This window comes from Poecilia latipinna, unplaced genomic scaffold (genome assembly GCF_001443285.1).
Source record: "Poecilia latipinna isolate Pla-1442-1.1 unplaced genomic scaffold, P_latipinna-1.0 Scaffold2351, whole genome shotgun sequence".
NCBI classification, from domain to species: Eukaryota; Metazoa; Chordata; class Actinopteri; order Cyprinodontiformes; family Poeciliidae; genus Poecilia; species Poecilia latipinna.
The window spans coordinates 73166-95337 of NW_015114967.1; the positions used below are offsets into that span (position 1 = coordinate 73166).

General features: G+C 42.2%; 1 protein-coding gene across 2 annotated transcripts; it reads left to right on the forward strand.

The window, feature by feature from the left end:
- Nucleotides 1–294: 294 nt before the first annotated feature.
- LOC106937444 (solute carrier family 2, facilitated glucose transporter member 5-like) lies at nt 295–14421 on the forward strand. Of its 2 annotated transcripts, XM_015018963.1 has the most exons (13): nt 295–549; nt 2899–3224; nt 3939–4037; nt 5602–5762; nt 5893–6017; nt 6164–6309; nt 7017–7149; nt 7227–7414; nt 9675–9785; nt 11170–11271; nt 11559–11634; nt 12711–12838; nt 14050–14421. In XM_015018963.1, exons 2-13 carry the CDS (start codon nt 3180–3182, stop codon nt 14275–14277), a joined length of 1542 nt encoding a protein of 513 aa, XP_014874449.1. In that variant the 5' UTR covers nt 295–549; nt 2899–3179; the 3' UTR covers nt 14278–14421. The 2 variants fall into 2 exon arrangements, with proteins under 2 accessions (XP_014874449.1, XP_014874450.1); XM_015018964.1 differs by lacking the exons at nt 2899–3224; nt 3939–4037 and having other exon boundaries at nt 296–549.
- Nucleotides 14422–22172: the final 7751 nt, after the last annotated feature.

The following is a 22172-nucleotide window of genomic DNA, read 5'->3' on the forward strand; positions in this document are numbered from 1 at the left end:
GAGGTCTTGTTCCTTCAGTCATGATTCAGCTCACAAAGAAAGAGAACTGAAGGTCAAAGTTATTTCAGAAGCTCGTGGTCTGAAGTGCTGTATAGATAAAATAACATAAAATAAAGGTCAAGACAGTTAAGACAAGAAAACAGAATAAAAAACAAAGTAAAAAGCAACATATTCCGGCCATGACTTATATCTCAAATGTAAATGAGATTCAAGATGGATGACGCCATTTTGAACCGCCCACACGCGGAAGTAAAAAAAAAAAAAAAAAAAAAAAAAACCTTCGACAAACAGCGTTGTAATGGCAATGGTAGTGAAGCTCAATACATTACCCGAGACATTTTTGCTTTATCAGCCAATACTAAAGGCAAAGACGGCAGGCGAGAAAATTCTCCAATGAGTCCTACATCAGGTCTGAAAGGTTATTTGAGGGACACAAAAGAGAAATCAACATTAGCGCCCAAGTCAGTAGCCAGAGGAAAATGAGGGGCACAGAGTCTCATTGGATGAGTGTGAACGCTGTATTGGACGCATTTTGCACATACAAAACGGGTGAGTAATGACTTAAATAATACCGGTTTGTAAAAAAAATTGTATTCAAGAAAATGCTTAAAAATAAACATTAGTATAAAAAAGGTGCTATAATGTAAATATCACAGTTACAGCAGCAGAGAGCTAGCATTGGAATTTACACACATAAAATCAAGCATAACTACCTTCACTTATTCACCTTTGATTTGACTATAAATAAGTGTTATGATGGCAAAAAATTGGATGTTTTACCACCAGCTACCTTTATACAGACGAACATGTGGTTGACTATCGCAGGTTCATTCTGGACATGAGGTCGGCTGCAGGCCTTGATCCATTTCCAGCATCAATCCAGACTCCGTTCGGGTTTTGGAAATTAAATAAATCGTATTCCGCTCGCTGGGTATCGGCTGACAACGTTGGACCACAATTTTTCTACTATTTTCCTCGATATCTCTATGACGGCAGCGCGTTAGCGATGAGGGACCCCGGAAATGTTGCGACCGCTGATTGGTCAGTTGCTGACAAACCCGCAAGAATGATTGGCAGGTGGAGTCATGTCAATTTGCTCTCTAATTTAAAAACACAGAGTAGCATGTTTGAGCTCTAAGATGCAACCAGTCTATTGCTAACATTTTTAGAGGCTATAATTATTGTGATGATCTTCTAATTATCACTCTATTCACCATATATTTAGAGAGCAATGTCAGGCCTTCTACTGTCTTTATTCCCATCAACATGGTTTATAAGTACAGATGAGTTATCGTTACTGAAAAATCTCTGATCAGCTCCTCTGCCTGACAGTTTGAGAAGTTACTTTGAGGAAATGTGCAAGAAATGCAAACGTCCTGGTCCTTTACGACATGCAGAACTTCTTAATGCAGGACCCTTTGCATAATGCCAAGGAAATGCCTAATTAGGCTTGAGGATCTGATGTCACGTGAAAACCATGAATCCAGAACAATACGTTCATTTCTTAGCGAAGAGGAGGGACTGCTCACAGACAACATAAAAAGGACAAGATAAATGTATAAAACTTATCAAAAACCCTCACTGTTGGCAAATAATACATAATAATAATTACATACCAAGAAGGTATGATGTTTTACATTTAACCAGCGTGAGCTTTTGAACAACTTAAAGAAAAGTCATGTGACTCCCAACATTTTTGAATCTCACAGTTCAGACCTCGGTTTATCTTGCTGACTTACAGACAGTAACATATACGCTCCTCTGGGAGGGAGGGCCACCGCTGCTGGTACATCGTATAAAACTTCTCAGCAACAAAAGCTGTGGAAAACCTGAACAATTCACACGTTTTTAGAAAATAACCTTTCACCTGGAACATTATTGCAAAGTTGATTTCTCATGTTGAGCTCCATTAATCCTAAAGTTAAAACCAAAACGACGCCCCAGATTTCCGTGGCGGCTGAAGTTTTCACACCGTCTGATAAGTTAGACAACTCTGTCAAATGACAGCACCTGTTACAAGAAGCTACATGCAAATGCAAAAGCCAGAAAGAAAGAACCTGAATTCTGACAAGCAGATTGATTAGAGCCAAGCAAATGTTTATTCAGCAATACAAAAAAATTGCTGTTTTGCAACCAGGGGGAGTAATTTTGTAAATGAGCAACAGGTGTGGCAGGACCAGGTGTGAGAGGAGAGCAGGAAGCAAGAAAAACTAAACAACCAGAGAAAAGTTAGAAAAGACTGAGGGGACTGATCAGGATAAAAACCACGAGAACCAAAATTATTACAACAAACGTAAAACTCACGGCTGTAAATTCAAATAAATGTGAAGAAAACCCAAAGACCATGTCGAATGCAGTTTCATGTGTGCAGCGTTTGTTCTCAACACACTGTATTTGATTTGAAGTCACATATTTGAATCAGAAGGATAAACTTCAGTGCAGTGCAAGAATCATGTAGGAGGCAGTTGAGACTATTGCCAAAGTCTCCTCAGAGTGAAGAGCGACAAATAAACTCGGAGCTGGTCAGGTTGGTGATGTGCTGACACTTCATTTACAGGTTTTGGGTGGAGGAAACCCAACACTTAGGTGAAATAAACTATAATTTCAGAGAAAAATGTGCTTTTTCTAACAAAAAAAAAATCACAGTAGCACTTTAAGATAGCAGATTAATTCAGTAATACACATATATAATATGTTGTAATGGATAATAATGACACTAGTAAATATGGGATCACAGTTAATGTGACTTATATAGTAATTCACTTTAATTTAATCTGACTCAGAGTTCATCGTTTTCTAACTTTTGACAGTTTCTGCTGCATCTTTTCTTGCTGATTCTCCTCCTTAAATATTTATTAAAAACGCCAAGCTTTTCCATCATTGGCTGTTTGTTACCAGCTGGCGTTGCTCTTCAGGATGACCCACAGGGCTCATGTGATCTCTAATGGACCGGATCCGGTGGAACCAATTCACGGCTGGTTTGGGAACGGATTGGGAGTTTGATAATAAGTCGGCCGATTCCGCCCTTCGTTGGGAAGCGCCTCCTCTGCGCCACATGACCGATGGGAGGAATCTACAAATGGGACACGGAGCGAGGAGTTTTCACGAGTCCCTTTGATGAGCTGCTCCTCGTCTCCGTCGAGCTGATTATAGCGGAGGAGGAATTATTCATGACATAAATGGCAGAGGAGTTGTTAAAGGAAAATGCTGCAAAAATCAGTGGGGTGAGTTCACTCTTCTTTGTCGCTCTAACCTCGTGTTTTCTCAAAAATAGTAAGTCGTTTGTGGTGTGACAGAGCTTCACACTGGAAGAGGAAGGCAGGAGTCGTGAGGCGAGGGGTTGAATGTTAGATAAAGTAAAACCTACATGGGTTGATGCTGACTGCACAGCGTTGTCTCCACTGAACTCTTCAGAGCTTGAAACTTCCTCAATTTAGTCCCAAATTAGATTAATTTGAAGAACTGAGCAGCTTTTGTTCTCTCGGCCTACTTTTCCCTCATTCACACTCATACTAGTGTCATTCTGCAACATCTGAAGGAATGGACATGCAAAGTTAGGAAAAAGTTGGAATCTTACAGATTTTGACCTATTTTTATCTTTTTTCAAAATCTAAAGAGAGCGTCACATGCGGCCTTTGCCTCTGTGAGGGCAAAAGTTTCAACTTCAGAAAAGATTTCATGTCATATTTTTAGTGTGATTGAGACGTAAACAACAGAAACTTTTTAAGCTCATAAGTGTTTGTCTGATCTTTTACAAGGATCTATTTCATGGAAATGACACAAAGTTTTGTTGGTTCACGCTTTAATAATTGCAAAGGTCAGATGTTTGGCAGCCACATGATGCTGTAAAAGTTCTCTCCATGTTGGAAAATGCGCAGTGCAGGTCACAGTGGGTTTGTTTTTGTTCCTCATTTGCTTCTTTGCTCTCCTCTCCGCAGCATCTCACATGGTCGCTGCTGGCGGTGGCTTTCCTGGCCTCGTTCGGCAGCTCCATGCTCTACGGCTTCAATTTGGCCGTCGTCAACTCGCCTGCAGAGGTGAGCTTCTGCACCGTCCTCACAACACTCAAAACTTTCACAGGATTTTGAGTCAGTGGATTTTAATTTAAGGCCCTGAAAAGTGCAGCCAATCAGGGCGACTTCATGCTGCCCCCGACTGCAATTCAACAGTGTTACAGATTTGGACTGGCAGCAGAGGCAGATGTGGGGACATCCAGTCATTAAACTGGTTAAATGCTGCATTTTTGTTGTTGTTGTTGCAGGGAACAGGCTAAAATATTTTTTGAGGGCTAGAAAAGAGAAGACAGTGACCTCAATAAATGTTATATTGCAAAAAATATTCTTTCAAGTGCAAATATCTCACTTAAAATAAGACAAATTACAAGTAACTTTTCAGCAAGATATGAGTTTGTTTTTAATCAATAATTCCTTAACGACTTCATTTATAACATGCTTAAAAAGTGGCAGTGGATTTGGTGCTTTTTCAACAATACTAATGATTTATCAACTTAAAACAAGCTCTTATTTCTTGATGAAAAGTTACTTGTAAGTTAGTTTTGTCTTATTTCAAGTGCACCAAGACATTTGAACTAGAAACTAGGCAAAAACACCTGATAAGATTTTGAGTTTCTGCAGTGTAAAACTGTATGCCTTCCTTTTGGCAAGACAGACAATGGTGTACAGGGCTTTTCTGTAATTTCACACAAATCAGACTTTAATTTTAGTTAAATATTTATTCCTCCTTTAATTTTTCTCTTTTTGTTTTCATTTTTGACTTGAAACCATTTTTTTTCAACCATACGTAAACTTTTAAGATTTTGACCAAAGGTTTTGGCATGAACTCGTCCCTGTAATAAAAGTATCATGTTTTGATCGTCTTCCGTAACGCGGGTTGTAACGTGCTCCTCATGTGGCTGCGTCAGCGTGTCATTGATGCTCCTCAGCTCCTAATCCATCTTTGGTTCTGTTCTGCTCCTTGTCCGTCTGATTTGCTGCGGCTAAGCTGTGAGCATTCCTGTTTTGACGTGGATGACCCCGTTCTGAAGCAGGACTAGTTCACAACGCCCTGCTGAACTTGGAGAATTAGGATGTTGTCTTTTAATTTAAAATCCTGACTTTCTTTAAAAAGTAAAAAAAAAATTATATTGATATCAATTAGAGGTCATTGTGCGTCTTATGACACATTTCTTATTTTATGGACTGAACAGAAAACATGTTATGCTATATAACATATCCTCCATCTAATGATCTGCTGATTTGTCTTCCTCCTTCTGTTCATATTGATGCCACATAAATCGTTTGAATCTCTGGAGTAAAACTAGACTGAGTTTCATGTCTCCTCAGTGCAGTTTCAGCTAAAACTGAATAAAATCTCAGGAATGCTGGAGGGCGTCATGATAAATTTTAGACAGAGTGAAAGATTTTGGACCTTTTTTTTTTTTTTTTTTTTACCTATCACATTATGCTTCACCGAAATCTGGCAGCTTTGTTTCAGAAATGAATTAGACTTGAGCTCGATTCTTTAAAAAGTTGGTATGAAAACGTGTATTCTTTTGCTTCAGTGCGGTTTGGAGTGTTATAAAAATGATTTCTCTTCTCCCAGTACATCAAAGCCTTCTACAACGAGACGCTAACCAAGCGACATCACTGGATCCCGGACGAGCATTTCTTGACAATCTTGTACTCCCTCACTGTGTCCATCTTTGCCATCGGCGGGATGACCGGTGCGCTGCTGGTGGGCAAACTTGTCACTAAATATGGAAGGTCAGAGTGGATGTGGATGGATTACTTGCCTGTTTTGCCTGTAAAAGCGACTCTTTCTTTCACTGATGGTCTTTGAAGACCCCTGAGTAATTACGAGCGATGAGCTCTGACAGGTGATGTGTTTGAACAGAAAAGGGACTCTGGTGCGGTCCACCGTGCTGGTGTTCATCGGAGGGTCTCTGATGGGCTTCAGCAGATGGTTCAGGAATCCCTTCATGGTCATCGCAGGACGCTACATCACAGGGGTCCATTCAGGTAGGCCTACCCCAAACAAAAACAGAAGATATTTGCCGTATTTTTCGGACTATAAGCCGCTACTTTCAAAATCCTGAGAAATGATCGCTCACTTCATGAGCATGAGGTGCGACGCATCAATCCGATGTTTTCTGTTTTCTCTTCAGGGATCTCTCTCAGCGTGGTGCCGATGTACCTCGGAGAGATCGCCCCCAAGAACCTACGCGGTTTTCTGGGCCTTGTTCCCAGCATCCACATCTGTCTGGGAGTCTTCAGTGCTCAGGTTCTTGGGCTTTCTGAGCTGCTGGGAAAGGTACCAAATGTTGTGCACTGTGTCTGAGTCGGCCTGTCTTGTTATTCTTTTTCCTAATATTCTTATTCCTTTCGGAACATTTTAAAAACTGGGATTAAAAACAATCAAACCCGGTGTCCCGCAGCTTCTACAAGTCCAACACACCTGAATCAAATGTCTAAATCACTTCCTCAGTTGGCAGTCAGGTTCTCCAGAGTCCTGCTAATTAGCTCATTATTGGACTCAGGTGTGTTGAAGTAGAAACACATCGAAAAGTCTCAGAACTCCGGCCCTCCAGATCCGGCAAATAAAAGAATAAATTTGTCGTTGGTTTTCTTGAAACTTGCAGATAATGAATTCACAACACTGAAACAAACAAGTATGCGGGCTTGCGTGTTTACATATCACTTAAAAATGTGCTTAAGTTGCTTGGTGAAGCATGTAAACAAACGGATCTATAATTAGATAATGTTCAAGTTTGAGCTCGACCCTGGGGAGTTTCATGACACGCGGCCAAGCAAAAATATTGGTTTATACTTTCAGGCCTTTCAATCTGAGCACCAATGTGAGCAGTTATTGAGTAGCTGCATGGGGAAAAAAATGAAAAGTATTTTTTCGTTTGTCGGTGTGTTTAATTTTTACGTATTTCTTACGGAAACAACAGTATAGTTAAAAAAAACAAAGCAAAATGTTTTTCGTTTTTTTTTTTTTGCCGTTTCTTCACACAGGAAGAACATTGGCCGCTGCTCCTCTCCCTCATATTGTTTCCTACTTTGGTCCAGCTGATGCTGTTGCCATGGTTTCCAGAGAGTCCACGGTACCTGCTGATCGAGAAGGGAAATGTCCACGCGACCGTGTCAGGTCAGAGACGGCACTTCTTTTCTCTGCCGTTTCAGTTTCGTGTGCTGTACAATTCAGAAGCTGCGTCTGTTCTCCAGCCCTCAAGTGTTTCCGCAAAAAAGGAAACATCCAGGCAGAGGTGGAGGAGATGCAGGAGGAACAACGGTCGCTCTCCTCCTTCAAGACCCTCTCTGTCCGCCGTCTGCTCATGGACCGCTCCGTCCGCTGGCAGGTCCTCACCATCGTGGTGGTCAACATCGGGATGCAGCTGTCTGGGATCGATGCAGTGAGTGGGGAACAGAGCAGCGGCTTCGTTGTGTTTTTTGTTTTCATTTTGGATGAAGTGCATCGCTCTGTGTGCTTCACGCAAAAAAAAAACAAAAAACAAAACAAAAAAAAAAAAAAACCGAGAACTCAAACTGCTGCAGATCCCAGCTGGGCTCCTTCCTTCTGTCCATACATCACAGAGTTGCACAGTACTACTACACCCGCCGAATAACTAAGCTGAGGGCTATACGATCACGCCTCATTATCTTTCTCACTGCAACCTCACCTAACAAGGTCCACCCATCTGAACACAAAGTGGAGCCCATCTTTGTGCTCCTTGCTTCGTGTGGATGGGAGCTCCAGGCTTGCTGGCTCACGGTGGCATCGTTTCCCAGCAGGGCGGGGGCCTCCTGCTGGGCCGCTCGGTCCCCGCTGCTCCACGCAGGAACTCTGCAAGGCTTTGCAAACGCAGATAAAAACACGAGGCTAAGACTCCAAAAACATGTATTTCAGTTAATGATTTATTATCTGCTCTTATCTAAAGTTAGGACGGAAACTGTCAGCGTATCTCACTCATTGCGTGGAACCGGATTGGGAATGAATGTAACTTGAAAATATTTGAAATGTTGAATTAGACCCATTGATCAGTAAAATGCAGCATCACTCAGAAAAATATTAGCATTTTCTGGAGCATACAGGTTCATGCTAACACAATGCTAGGATGGAAATAGTGGGAGTTACTGCTGCTTATCAAGAGCTTCATTTCAGACTCTTCAGGCCTCAGTTAAAAATGCTAAATGAACAGAAAGTAAAAAGCAAACGGCAGAACATTTCTCAAAGTTAAATCCGAATGAACCCAACACTTTCAGCCAACAGATGCATAAATCTGGACGAGGTCTATTGGGGTTTGTCTCGACCAGCTTTTCACATCGTAACACTGAAATAAGTCACATCAGTCAGACAGGCTGGAGAGTTTTCAGGTAACGCCTCCATTCAGTTTTGGTCTTGACACGTAAATATACTTTGGACCACTAAGTTGTAGCTCTGGCTGGTTTGAGGCGTGGTTCCCCAGCTGCAAGTTGAACAGCTGCTCTTGTCTGAAGCAGGTCTTCTTCTATGATTGCCCTGTAATGACCTCTGACCCCTAGCACTGCCCCTGTTGAGCGTCGTCACAGCATGATGCTTCCACCATGAGTTTTTAGGGTTGTGGGGATTTGCTCAGGCTGTTCATTTTCTGCTTAAAAATCATTTTGCTACCTTCCTAAAATAATGGCCTGAGTCAGTTTGTGCCAAATGTTTTTTGTTTCTTTTTTAATCTTAAATAATCTTTTGGCATAAAAGATGTGGCAATTGTTTTGTTTTTTTTTCTTTATGGCAAAAAAGGGCATTATTGTAGGAAGTGGGCGATCTGAAAGTTTCAGAAAAGTTTGATTTTGACCTCAGACCAAAATTTGGATGGACAATTTGGCAGCTTTTCTGATGAATGATCTCTTTGCCCAGAGGTGTGAATTTACCAGGAATTTCTCCACAACTTTATTTACTAATTAGGTAGTTTGTTGCACTGGATTATATTTGGAGATAAAACAGTAAAACAGATGCATGACATACTTTTTATTTGTACAACAAACCTCATGATATATGAGGTTTGTTTGTTGCGTCACAACAGCAAACACAGATTTAGACTTTTTCTGAGCTTGACCCAAACTGGATCATCAACAGCAAAATGGTCCCGAACTCGTCAGGAACAAACATACAAAAGAAAAAAAGGAAGAAAAAAAAAATAAAGATTTTGCAAATGAACCACAAGACGTTTTCTTTAAAAACCACATGAGGAAATGTTATTTCACTGTAACCAGACACACGTGCCTGCATGTTTTCAAAGTTATGTTGATGAAATGCAACATGTTCGGTTACTAAATCAACGAGACAGGGGTTGAACTGCGCCGATCACCATCCTGTCCTCACCTCATCAATGATGGATGCCGCTCCGGTAAAATGTGATTGATGAGAACGCACAAATTAATTTCAAGGGGAGCACTTGTCAGCAATCCACGCTCATGAAACGCAGAACCTCAAACGCATAAGTGATGGTCGGACTAATGAAAGCGATCGGCATAATGAATCAAGCGAAAGCGCAAAGTAACAAGACGGGCATTTTGGCTCCTTAGAAAATGAGATGATCTAATTCTGAGTTTCTAATCCGTCAGATTCATCCTGATAAACTTTGTGGTGTTTTTTTTTTGTTTTGTTTGTTTTTTGTTTCTTTTTCTGAATTTCAGATCTGGTTCTACACAAATGAAATATTCAAGAATGCGGGAATCCCAGAACCTCACATTCAGTACACGACGGTGGGAACTGGAGCCGTAGAGGTCCTCGCTGGGATGCTGGGGGTGAGCGGACGATTTGATGCGACGTTCATCGGTTTGTGATCGGCTTTATTGAACCGCAGATCATTTCGACGTGACAAGACTGAAACGCGAAGTCAACTCCTCTGATTACGTTCACTGGAGAGTTAATTAGTAAATTGTAAAAAAAAAAAAAAAAAGCTATTTTAAAAAGTCTGATTAATTATTACACAACATTGTACAGCATGATTAATCAAATAATTCTTCATCAAGTGTACAGACATTAGCTTGATTTAAAAACTCCACTAGAAAGTGCTTTAAAATTGTGTTTTTAATACCTTTCATTGTGTTTTTGTTAGTAATGTCTTCTTCATTGTTCGTTTATTTTTTTCTGTAGCAAAAAGTCTCAGTTTTTTGATCTGATCTGATCTCAGTGTTGGATCCAGGATGGAGTTACTGGTACCAGTGCTCTCTAGTGTTTAAAAACTGCTAAAATCTTCAATTATATCATTTCATTGTTTCAAAGACGTTTAACTAGATGCCATAAAAGGTGAAGGAGTGACAGAGTTTTTCTCCGGCCATTTGGAATGTAGAATAATGCGACGTTGTCCACGTGTTGCTGCACTCTGCAAGTCAGCTGGCTGAAAGAACGTTGATCCACTTTGTTCTGATTACGCTAAAGACAAATGATGAATAAAAAAACCAATGGCAGTCGTGATGAGGAAACTGAAGAAGCGCCACACACCAACACTGCAAGATGAAAGAAAGCAACGAGCAGCACCTCTGTTAGACTGTCAGCTGGCATGAAACCCCGTTAATTAACTCCAGATTGATTTTTGTTTGTTATTGTTGTACTATACAGGTTTGAAAACTGCTACTCAACTGAGGGATAACGGATGGGGAGTGGGTCTGATTATCGTCTATTGATTTCATCTAATGGCTCTTTCAAATCCCGTTTTGTTGTTAAAATGCTATTTTTTCAGACAATCAAACTTTGTTTTATTCTTTATTTAAAACGGATAAGGTGGAAGAAGTTAAAACAAACTGAGCTGTAATTGCTGGTAAAATGTCTAAACGTTTATTTTTTTGTGGCTGAGTAAGTCTAGGTGAGCCACAGTTTAGAGAATAAATGACCTTCCTCTGAAAATGGTCTGATGCTGTAGAAAATGAATAGAAAAGAGCAGCCAAAGTCCAAAGAAAAGGCTTTAAATGCCTTATTTTCCCAAAACGTTAAGAAAAGATCATCACCGTAAAAAAAATTGACTTCTTAAAAGTAAACACAGAGAAATTCAAGAATTAACTCAAGACTTTTGCACACTAGTGCTATAAAGCGGACATTAAAACACAGAAGATGAACGCTGAAAATGTTTCTGCCCTTTGTATTTGTCTACGGTTGCAGCCACTCACCACTTCCTCTTACATTGTTTAGTGTTTCACCATCGAGCGTGTGGGCAGACGACCTCTGATTATCGGCGGGTTCCTCTTCATGGGTCTCTGCTGTGCGGGAATCACCGTGTCCGTCCTCCTCCAGGTACGTCTGCAGTGACTGCGTCTTAAAAAACTTTTTGTGTGCTCTTCACTAAACAGGAATATTGGAGTCGGTAAGTTCAGATATCTATAATTTGCCTCTTCCCCCGTCTTGTTTGCGCCTGTAAACAATAACGATACAAGCAAGAAAGTAATTATGTGTCATATTAAGTAAATGTCAAGGAGCACCACATGGTACAAATTATGTTTCTGGTATCTTATAATCAAAATGATTGAGTGCAATTAAATGGATAGTCATTAGAAAGTGCGCAAATTTCCGTGGCTTTGCAGGCGCAGTTTCCCTTCATGAGCTACATCAGTGTGGGCTGCGTTGTGGGGATCATCGCTGGCTTCTGCATAGGTCCAGGTAATACCAAAACTCCATCATATCCTCCAATTTTTACTTCACAGGAGAAGGAGAAAACACTCCCAGACCTCAATCTGAACCCTCTCCGTCAGCACAGGCAGCCCTTGAGTTTAAGGTGACACTGCTCCCTACTGGAAGCTGGAGGAACAGCAGGAACTCAGCCTCCGCTCCGCCCCTCCTCCCTGCGAGAGCATGAAGAGATATTGTATTTCATTACTCTTGTAAATTAGGAAATCTGCGCTGCCACACTACATCCATTCCTGTAGCCATTTAGATGAGACGAGGGAAGAGAATTACGAGGCGTTGGTTTACCACCACATCAAGCGGACCCGTGAGGATGATGAATCGGGCCAAATCTGGTGTACGTAGCGTCATTCATCAACGCGGCAAAAATCTATACCACAGAACAAGAAGGAGGATCTCTGTTCCTGCAATTAGACCTTTAATGGCTCATTGTTCACAAGCTTCCCTGTGATGAATACGGTTTCTTTCGGAGGAAACCTTGCTCTCACGTAGAGCATGTTGACAAATGATGGCCTATAGTTATTCATCTGACAGTACTAAACCTCTCTGTCTGCTGTTAGCAGCCACAGATAATGAGGACATCATTCTGGAAGATGATCATTAGAGCTTTGGCTAAGGCACAATCTAACAATGAGAAATGTTTAAAGCAGAGCCGCCCTCTGATGTCACCCAGACACTTGTAGACGTCCCGGCTAACGCTGCCGTCTTTTCACACTTACTGCCCGCCTCTTCTAGACGATGTCGGCCATCTTCCTGCCTGCAATAACGGACACTAAATGAAATACATGAGTGTAACTTAATAGCACTTTGGCTTTTGTTACCATTTATTAATTTTGAGCGAAGGCTAGTAAATAGGCCAGAGAGGGAATATCGATAAACTACTTGATGAATGAAGTTGCTGGTGTTAATTTCATAACAGCACCGGGTAATTAAACTGGATTTGTGCGATGACTGGATGCTCGGTCGGATCGAGCCCATAAATTTCCCCAAACAGACACAGCGGTTCTGGTTCTTACTTTAACACGGCCACTTTTTTCGTCCCGTCTTTCCAGCCGGCGTTCCTTTCCTGATCACAGCCGAGCTCTTCAAGCAGTCGCACCGACCGTCCGCCTACACCGTGGCCGGCTGCCTCAACTGGCTGTCCAACTTCACCATCGGCTTCGTCTTTCCCTTCCTCGAGGTCAGAAACCGAGTCTGAACTTTTAATGCAAAGGTCTTTCAGTTCTCCTCGGATGAAGTCATGGTTTGAAACTTTTCTATTCTGGAGGACAAGATTCTGATGACTTATTATTAGCCAGAATGGTCTGTCATGTTTTTTTTATGTATGTATATAAATTTATTGTTATTAAAGAACCATAAACTTCTGTGCGTTGTACTGGGATTTTACGTGAAAGATGAACACAAATTAGCACTTTTAGTGAACTTTAAGGGCACAGATCTATGTAATTTTTTATAAATATGTTCATATCTGAAACACGTGGCATCCGACTGTTTCCGTAGAAGCCTCAGAGGTTTGATAGAGAACATCAGTGAACCGAGTAGGAGCAAAGATGGGTTAGGGAAAAAGATGTGGAGAAATTTAAAACAGAAATTTTAAAGTTTAAAACGTAAAGCTTTTAACATCTCACTCGGCTCTGTTCATCAAAAAGTGGAGAAAGCAGAGCTCATCTGCACACAACATGCCAGACCACCTAAACCGAGAATATCTCAGTCCTCTGGTGCTTATGTGTTTTTCTCAACCAGATGAAGAGTTCAAGAGTCTCTGTGTCTTGGTAGGATGGAGTGAAAGGTGCAGATTAGGGCCTCATTTGTAGTAACGAAGGCCTTTTCCTTCATCGATCCGTCTCTGCTGCGACCATGACCTACTGCTGAGAGACATAAATACTTTCCTGACGAACACGAAGTTAATCAGTCACTTTAAAAGTGACAGAAATGAGGTTGTTCTGAAAGACAGCTTCGAGTAAGTGAGCTGCTCCCGTGCATCGAAAGGACTCAGCTGAAGTGGGGGCCATAAATCTCCTCTGGCCAACAAACTCCTTCAGATCCAGAAGAATTGGGTGGGCGGATGGATGAACGGATTTGTTTTTGTGGGTCTCCAAAGAGCAGGTTTTTTACTTTCTGTTGATGTATTTTTCATAGATCCCAACCTTCCTGCTAACTGGTTGTACTTTTTGTTATTTCACATTTTTACTGTAAACATAATTTCCAAATGTCATTTAGGTTGACAAAATTGATGTGATGTCATGCAACACAAACCTGGTTTGAACATCTAAAAATGACCGTCAAACACATTTTTGAAAAATTAGCTTAAGCACAAATTGTTATGTTATTTAAGTTAATAAAGTCAGCTTCCGTACCCTTTTGGATTACTTTGCGTTGTCCCCTTGTTAGGACGCAACGGGCCCATACTGCTACCTGATCTTCTGCGCGATCTGCTGGGGCGTGGCTGCCTACACCATCTGGGTCATTCCTGAGACCAAGAACAAAACCTTCCTGGAGATCAGCCAGATGTTTGCAACCAAAAGCAGCGTCCAGAAGGAGGAGCCGACTCCAAACAGTCACCTGAAACTGGCGCTGATGAACGGCTACGGATCACTCGGGCTCCATGACGAAAAGTGAAAGAGGAAAATAACTTCCTGTAAAAAAACAAACAAAACACGAGTACGATGACAAACTGCGGCCGCGAGACTGACTGCTTTACTTGAACAAGTCTAAGAGACATAAATGTACACCAAGTATAATAAAATATCGGCTTTGTTGAGATGTTTTTGTTTAGTTTGTTGTTAAATGTTGGTGTCCACAGTCATGTGCCTCGGCTCAACTGTTCGTCACATTCAGATCGATTTCCCACCGTCGCTTGGCCCTTTTGTTGGAACTGTGGAGACTTCACAGTTTTCTCTCAGATGTTTTCAGCCATTTGATTCTTTCAAAACCACATGGTGGCTCTATTGTTGAGAGTTAGGCTCGTTTGACCTATTATTCGCCAAACAGATGTTTAGCTACCTGTAAGCAGGATTTCATGTTAATATGCAGCGCTGAGGATTGATAAACCACTGGAAACTAAAACCAGTGACTCTTCAGATTTGTTTTGAACAATAAGTAAGCAGAACTAGAGGGCCCTGGGTTGGCCCTTGAACTTTTTCACATTTTATTGGATTTCAACTGGGATTTTCTGGTGTCGCTGAGCTCACAGTAGAGCCCCGTTGTTAGTTTGAAGGGAGACAATGCATCATTCTTCAATTTTTGTACAAATTAAAAAAAAATAAAACGGAAAGGTGTTCTGTTTTTTTCAGCTTAGACTGGCTAGAGAACATTTTGAACTGTAATCTTTAAGTCTTGCCACACATTAAGTCAGTACTAAAACGTATTAATACGGTTAGTAGCTCTATTGGTGGTCAGTGTTGTCCTGCTGGAAGTTAACAGGTTTCCCCCCCTTGTCACCACTGCATTTAGCTCCTCCTCATCGAATCTGACCGGCATTCCCGCAGCATAATGTTGCCTCTACCATGTTTCAAGGTAGTGGAGGAGATTGTGTGTTCACGGTGAAAAGGTGTCATAAGGCTCGGCTTTTGGTGTAATTTCACTGGACACTTTCCTCCATGTGCGCTGTGTTCACTATTTGATAACAAAACCACAAATGGGACTTCTCAAGGCTTTCCTTCAAAAATGGCTTTCTTATTGCCACTCCTTCATGAACAGAACTAATACTCATATCGATAAGTTGCGCCACCTGGAAAAACAGAAAAGTTAATTAATGTAATTCCACTTTCCTAAGGTTTCCTAAAGTTGGCAATTTGGCAAGACTATTACGTAAAGATCCAATGAAATCTATAAAAATCTGTGGCTGTAACATGAGAAAACATGACAAAAGTTATGAATATTTTCTCAATTACTGGACAGTTAAGGATGAGCCAGAACAGTTTATTAATTATTTGACCACTTAAGCAGGTGTTTTATGTGTGCTGCGTTTTCTTCTTCCTCCTGTGTCCTACATGGCTGGCAGAACTTACTACGGCCTTTTTTTCTTGCGACTCTTCCATAAAGGCCAATTTTGTGGACCCATCACCATGACAACAGATTCCCACCTGAGCTGAGGAACTCTGCATCTCCTATAGAGTTACCACGGGCCTCTTGGTTTCTCCTCCACCCGATGCTCCTCTTACCCGCCTGTCTATCTTCTGTGATTTCTGTGACATACCAAGGAGTCCTCTCGATCCCCTCCGATCTGGTCTGAACTGCTTGCGTGTGCGGTCGAGAGTGCGGAGCGAGTTTCAGTTACGGTTGTCACCGCCATCCTCACGGCTCCGGTGCTGTGTGAAGGTTGAGGCCCCGCCACCACATGCGACACACGGCGCAGCGTTCACGACTCACACTGCATGAGCGATGCGGAAGGCCTCTCCGCTCCCTTCTCATCTCTTCCCTCTGCCTCTAGGCTGGCTGATCCATCTGTCAGCGCCTGCAGAAGGGCCCCGCAACCCCCAGCTGGGGCAGAATGGATAAATGCTGTCACATCTCTCGGCGTCCTCATAAAAACTAAAGAGTTGAACTTCGGCGTGTGCGGGTTTGCAGCGAGGGTTTTGCATGCTGCAGTGGTCTCAACACTTCAGACACGACCGCCTGTCTTATAAAGAGGCGAGGCGGGCTCGTGATGGAGGGTCAACCTTTGGAGCTGCTGCTGAAAGACAAATGGACGGCCGAGTCCCCGGTCCCAGCAGAGGACCAACAGCAAGGGCTGAGTGGCCTGTTCATATGTAACATCAGTCTCAAACAAAGGTCTCCTTGTCACAGAGACTACAGTATATTTCTGCGGATAATGCCACAGCATACACATACACACGCATACACACACACAGTCGGCTGTGCCTCAGGCTGGCAGAAGCTATAAATCAAACAAATAGCATCACACCCTGACGAAGGAAGCATTCCAACAGATAAAATGCTCTCCCACACAACAAAGCCACACTCACTGCGTAATTAATTGCAACAAATTACCTCTTCCTCTCCCTGTCGGCCCCCACCTCGCCTCTCTTACCACACTGACAGGAGCACCACGCGCTCCTGAAACGCCAGAGTGCGGATGCGCACCGAGCTCGTGCGCGATCAGGAGGCACGCTAAAGGTTTATCACGCGCACGTGCGCACACACACATACACAAACAGGGATGCGCAGCTCGCACAAGCTGCTCGGCCTGCACCCTTCATAAGTGCTTTAATGTGGCTTATTGCAGAGCGCGGTCCCCTTAGCCGTGGAAATATTCGCTTGACGGATGTGCTTTGTCGCAGGCGCTCCCCGGCGGAGGGCGGCTGTCAGGGAGGAGATGATAACATTAACAGGGAGGCAAGGCGATGACAAATGCCTGTTATCAGCGAACGAGGCCGGTGACAAATCGAACGGCAGCGGCCCAGGCAGCCCCGGCGCGGCGTAATAAAAAAGAAGATGGATGGCACACCCAGGCGGGCCCGCGTTAATGCGATTTCCACTGCTCTGCCTGACTCCCAATTAAGGCTGGGAGGGGAGAGAGAGAGAGAGAGAGAGAGAGAGAGGCGGCGGGGGCGATGACGGAAAGTGAGATAAGAAAAATAAAAGGTGGAAACTGAAAAGAACGCGTAATGAAGGAAGTGTGAGAGATGTGAAGGTAGAGCGAAACAACAACTTTTCCAGATTCATTCTGGTTGAAGAGTGAAGGAAGGAAGGAAATAGAGCATTGTCTCATTAAATCCTTTGTGTGATTTCAATCTGGAGGAACGTTAGCATCTTATGACATCCTCAGCAGCTCGGCTGATTGTTTGTGGTTGACCTTTTGTCACACGCAAGTGTTCCAGTTTTTGAAACAAGTTTTACAAAAATAGGCTGAGCAAATGCCGGTTTTATTTTATTATTGATTTAAGTTACTGAGGGAAGTAAGGTGTCCAACCCGTTTACATTAGTTGTCATGGTTTTATTTAAAAATCAAGGTTTTTTTTTTTTTGGTTTTTTTTTGTGACCCACAAGGGCTTTCTACGTTATCATCATTTCCCACATGACAAAATGTTTGGGCGTCGTTGCGCCAAAGGCATTTTATTTTCATTATTTTTCCCAAAATGTGTTTTCTTTGCTCATGTCTGCTTTCATTTGTGTTTAGGATGGAACAGAGCAGGAAAAAAAACCATTAACTCGTTAAGTTTTAAATAAGGATCATTTGTAGAAAACAAAACTCTCTTAAGAATAAAAATTTAAGATGGTTTCCTGTCTCATGGTGACACGTCTTATTTTACTGCAGTTTTTTTGTAAATAAAACTGCAGTGCAGCTTCCGCCTGCTGGACGCTGCTTGAGTGAGAGGAGAGCTAGGTGGCTAAAGGCTAACTTCTTTGGCTTCATGTGCACACAAACCCCACCTGCTGGACAAAGACGGTTTAACAGGCAGATAATAAAGTCATGCTCATCTCTTAATTTATATAAGATATATGCATTAGTGCATTATGGGTAGCTACAAAACGGTGAAGTCAGATTTTACTTTTGAAAACGTGTGAATAGTTTTTCATTACGTATGAACTCAAAGACAGAAGAACAGTTGTTTTCAAACTAGTGCAGTGCTTCAACAAAGCAACGGACATTTATTGAGCAACATGCAGTTTAAAGAATCACACGTTTTTGTCTCAAATGACATTTTTGGCACAAAATAAGGTGTAACAGCTCTAGCATGTGATGTATGGAAGGCCATCACTAGGAAATATTTTGTCACTGTAACTGTGCAAAGGGCAGATATGAATGAGCTGTGAAAGAGTGCAGCAGAGTGTCAGATTGATTAGAAGAATTGAGGTTTAGGTCCTAATAAGGTGATGTTGGACTTTTAAAAAAAAAAAAAATTACAAAAATGAAGCACTCATTTTCCCTGATTGTATAAAACTGTAAAGTTCTGCTTTTACTTTATAAGAGTAAATTAAAAAAAAAAATCAGTTATTTTGTAGAAATTTCTGTTGCAATCAGGACTCCCAACTCTCTCACAGCTGACATTTTGTAATTAGTTCTTCGTACAGCGGTGGACTAGTTGAGGAGTAAGTGTGCGGCTCTTTGTGAGAGAAAGCGTTTAGGCACACCTGAATGGCTGCCACAGGAGAATCAAGGATTTCTCAGACATGCACAGAGGAATCGAGACAACACAGAATCGAGACATGTTTTCTTAAGAGTGAATAATATTACAACATGATGCAAAGATAAATATATATATATATTTATTTATATATATTTATATATATATATATATATATATATATATATATATATATATATATATATTTTCCCCCCTTTGACTGCATTACCGTGTCTACATTGAAATAAATTAACAAAGTCACTAGTAACTATGCAGCAGGGCTCATCTCAGCTCCACTTTTTCCAATGAGAGGGAGAGTTGATTTGACTAGGCCATTGCTTTACTTGATTCCATAATGAATGATGGTGAGTGTTTAGATCAATGGTCCCAAACTGCAGGCCTCGAGGGCCAAAGTCCTGCAACCTTTAGATGTGTCCCTTCTCCTCCACACTTGAATTAAATGGCAAAACTGCCTCGTTAGCATAGCAGTCAATCTCTAGAGCTCTGCTGATTAGCTGATGTTGAAGCCACATGTGCTGAGGCAGAGAGACATGCAAAAGTTGGAGGATTTGTGATTGAGACCACCGGTTTAGTGTAACTCATCTCATGAGCTTGATTTGAATCAACATGGAAACTGTAAAGGTAACTCTGTTGTTTCCTGCCTGAAGACAAAAGGATGACAACTTCCGATTCCACCGTCATCGCTGGCCATCCTAACTAACCCGAGCATTCGTGGCAGCCTCTGTTGTGGTGAACCAGCAGAAAGAAAGTGAGCCGCACATACACAAGCATGATTCACAGCGCTAAAACCCTCCTCCTGGCTGTGATTGGTTGTTTTTGACAGAGAAATAAATTTACGGGAGAAGGCAGAGGAGCTTGATTGTCTGTCACATTTCATACTGTCACCACATAATGTCAGTTTTAGCAAACATGTTAAAAAAAAAAAAAAACAGATTTCTGTGCCAGCCTTGTACCTAATAAAGTGGCCAGTGAGCGTCTCTAAACAACATGGGGATGAACAGGAAGGCTGACGACTGTTCGAACTCTTCCCTCCCGAAGACGCTGCGTTGTTACTAAAAGGATCAGCGCAGGATGTTGAGTAATTGCCTCTGGATGAGGGGGGCATCTGTGCCTGAATACCCAGGGGCCACTGTTTTGTCACTCTGACAGTGTTTTATCGAAGACTGAGGAAGCTCAGAAGGCTGCAGAACCGAGCCCCATATATCTCTTGCTATTACACCCGGGCTAGAAAGAAAGGGTTGAAGTGACAATGAAATATGGCTCTGGCACTGGAGGAGAAGAAGAACAGGGACTAAAGAGGGACAGCTGAGTCTCCCTTTCAGCCTGCAGGGAGCTGCGCTTCAAACCAGCCAAAAAAAGAAAAAAACAAAATCCTGCAGAGAGAGAGAGAGACGGGGGGTGTAAAGGAGAGGGTGTGTGGCGTAAAAGAAAGAAACCCTTGGACAGAACGGTTTCTGGGTGCTTTTACTGATGTTAGTCTTAAAGAACAAGGAGAAATTAAAGCCCTGCAGGAGAAAGGAAGAGGGAGCTGAGTTGGGTAAAAATCCAAACTCGGCAAGGACCCCTTGCATCATTAAGTTGTCAAGTGGACAGGAGGCCCCGAAATATGACTGGGAGTTATTGTTGAGGCCAGGCCTGATGATATAAGAATTACAGTACATGGATCATAGCCGGATCGATAGGTAGACAAAGTCATTATAAAGGGGCTAGAGTTCAATGCCTCCCCTGGGCTGCAGACGGGGACTCATATTTATCACCGTGGCGATGTGTAGCACACACAGCACTCAGGTGGGTAGCTGCTGTGTAGTTATATTTTGCTTGTTGCTCTTATTTCCAAAGCTATTTGTTTCAGCTGTATCGATTGCTTAAGTCATCCGTGCTGCTGGAGAAATCCGAGTCTCCTTATGCGCCTCTTTACCTCCATTTGTCTGTAATTTGCTTGCTGTGAAGGATGTCAATAGGAATGCACATTCACTGATATACTGCGCGGCTTAATGTGTGCATATAATTCAGCGGGCGGACGTTTGCTTTTCTTTGCTTTCAGCCTTTGCACCTCCAAAGAGAGAGCGGAGCGAGAGGGAGCACGAGCGGGGCAGCATCGATCCTCGCTCTGCCGAGAGAAATTAGGCATGAAATTAAAGCTCCCATCAAAGGCCAAGGCCGGCGTTGTCACCTGATCTGGCACTATTTATACTCGCAGGAGACGGCGAGGAGGAGGATGATGTCTTCATCACGCTGATGATAACAGGACAGAGGGATGGAGAGAAAGAGAGAGAGAGAGAGAGAGACGGAGCATCCACGGTGCCACTGACCTGCTATCATTTATACTGCCAGGGCTCAAGTGCAAGGTTAGCAGCAGCCTGAGGCCCCATAAATCACCGCTCTGCTGGACGGAGAGAGGTCGAGGTTGATGCCTCTCACAGCCAACCTCCACTGATGACGGAGTATTTATAGATCAGAAAGGAGAAAAGGGAAGGGAAGACGGAGGAGGAAGGATGTGCTCCAAACAGAAACTCAGATGTGAGGGGATATATACCACATTTACCACTGTTACCGTTTAGCTTTAATTATATTAACCTGTGACTCTTACTGATTTTCTGACCTCATGGTTTCTGTAAGTTTCACCAACTACAGTTTAAGAGCATTATGAATTAAATTTAATTTCACAAAGGAAAGTGCAGCAGTGCACAGAACGCACACAGCATCTTAAGCGTTAGCAGCAGAAGTGAGCCGGTGGCGAACGCCATCCAGCCAACCGGCGATAAATTTACTCTTTCCCATGACAGACCCAAAAAAGTCTAGCTAGCTAGCAACGGTAAGTTAGCAGCTAGTTAGCGATAGCCTCAACCGCCCCAAGTTACAGGACAGAGCGACGATGTCTGTGTGCGACTCAAACTTTTTGCCCAACAGAAAAGTCCTTTGAGACAAAATGTACAAGAAAATGTAAGATCTGTGATTAACATATTTAAGGGCAACAGACATTTTTTGTGAATTTAAGACACTATTTTAGATATATGAATTTAAGACTTTTTAAAGACCCTGAAACTGTTTCTTCTCTAGGATGGAAAGTTTACGCAACTTCAATGAGTTTAAAAACAAAGTTAATGGGAGTAAATATAATCTGAAACGGATTTCCTTGAATCCATAAAGAATCAAATCTGTTTGATTCTCACAGTTCAGTAGGCATACACCTATACTGGTGTGTGGTTTGGACCTAAACCACACACTTTTTGCAGCAATCAACAAGCCTTTATACATTTTCCTGAGGATTGAGGTGGGAACGTGCCGCACTGTTCTCTTCCTGTCTTCTTCTGTGTCTTTTCTGCCAGTAGCATCATCTAGTCGTTGATCATATGACTGCCCAGATAGCACATGATGTTAAATCAACGTTGAAAAATAGTTAGAATCGTTGATTTTTGGTTG

Coding starts and splice junctions, on each gene's coding strand:
- LOC106937444 (XM_015018963.1), top strand. CDS start 3,180: ATGGCAGAGGAGTTGTTAAAGGAAAATGCTGCAAAAATCAGTGGG. Junction 3,225..3,938: donor ATGCTGCAAAAATCAGTGGG/GTGAGTTCACTC, acceptor TCCTCTCCGCAG/CATCTCACATGGTCGCTGCT. Junction 6,018..6,163: donor CATCACAGGGGTCCATTCAG/GTAGGCCTACCC, acceptor TTTTCTCTTCAG/GGATCTCTCTCAGCGTGGTG.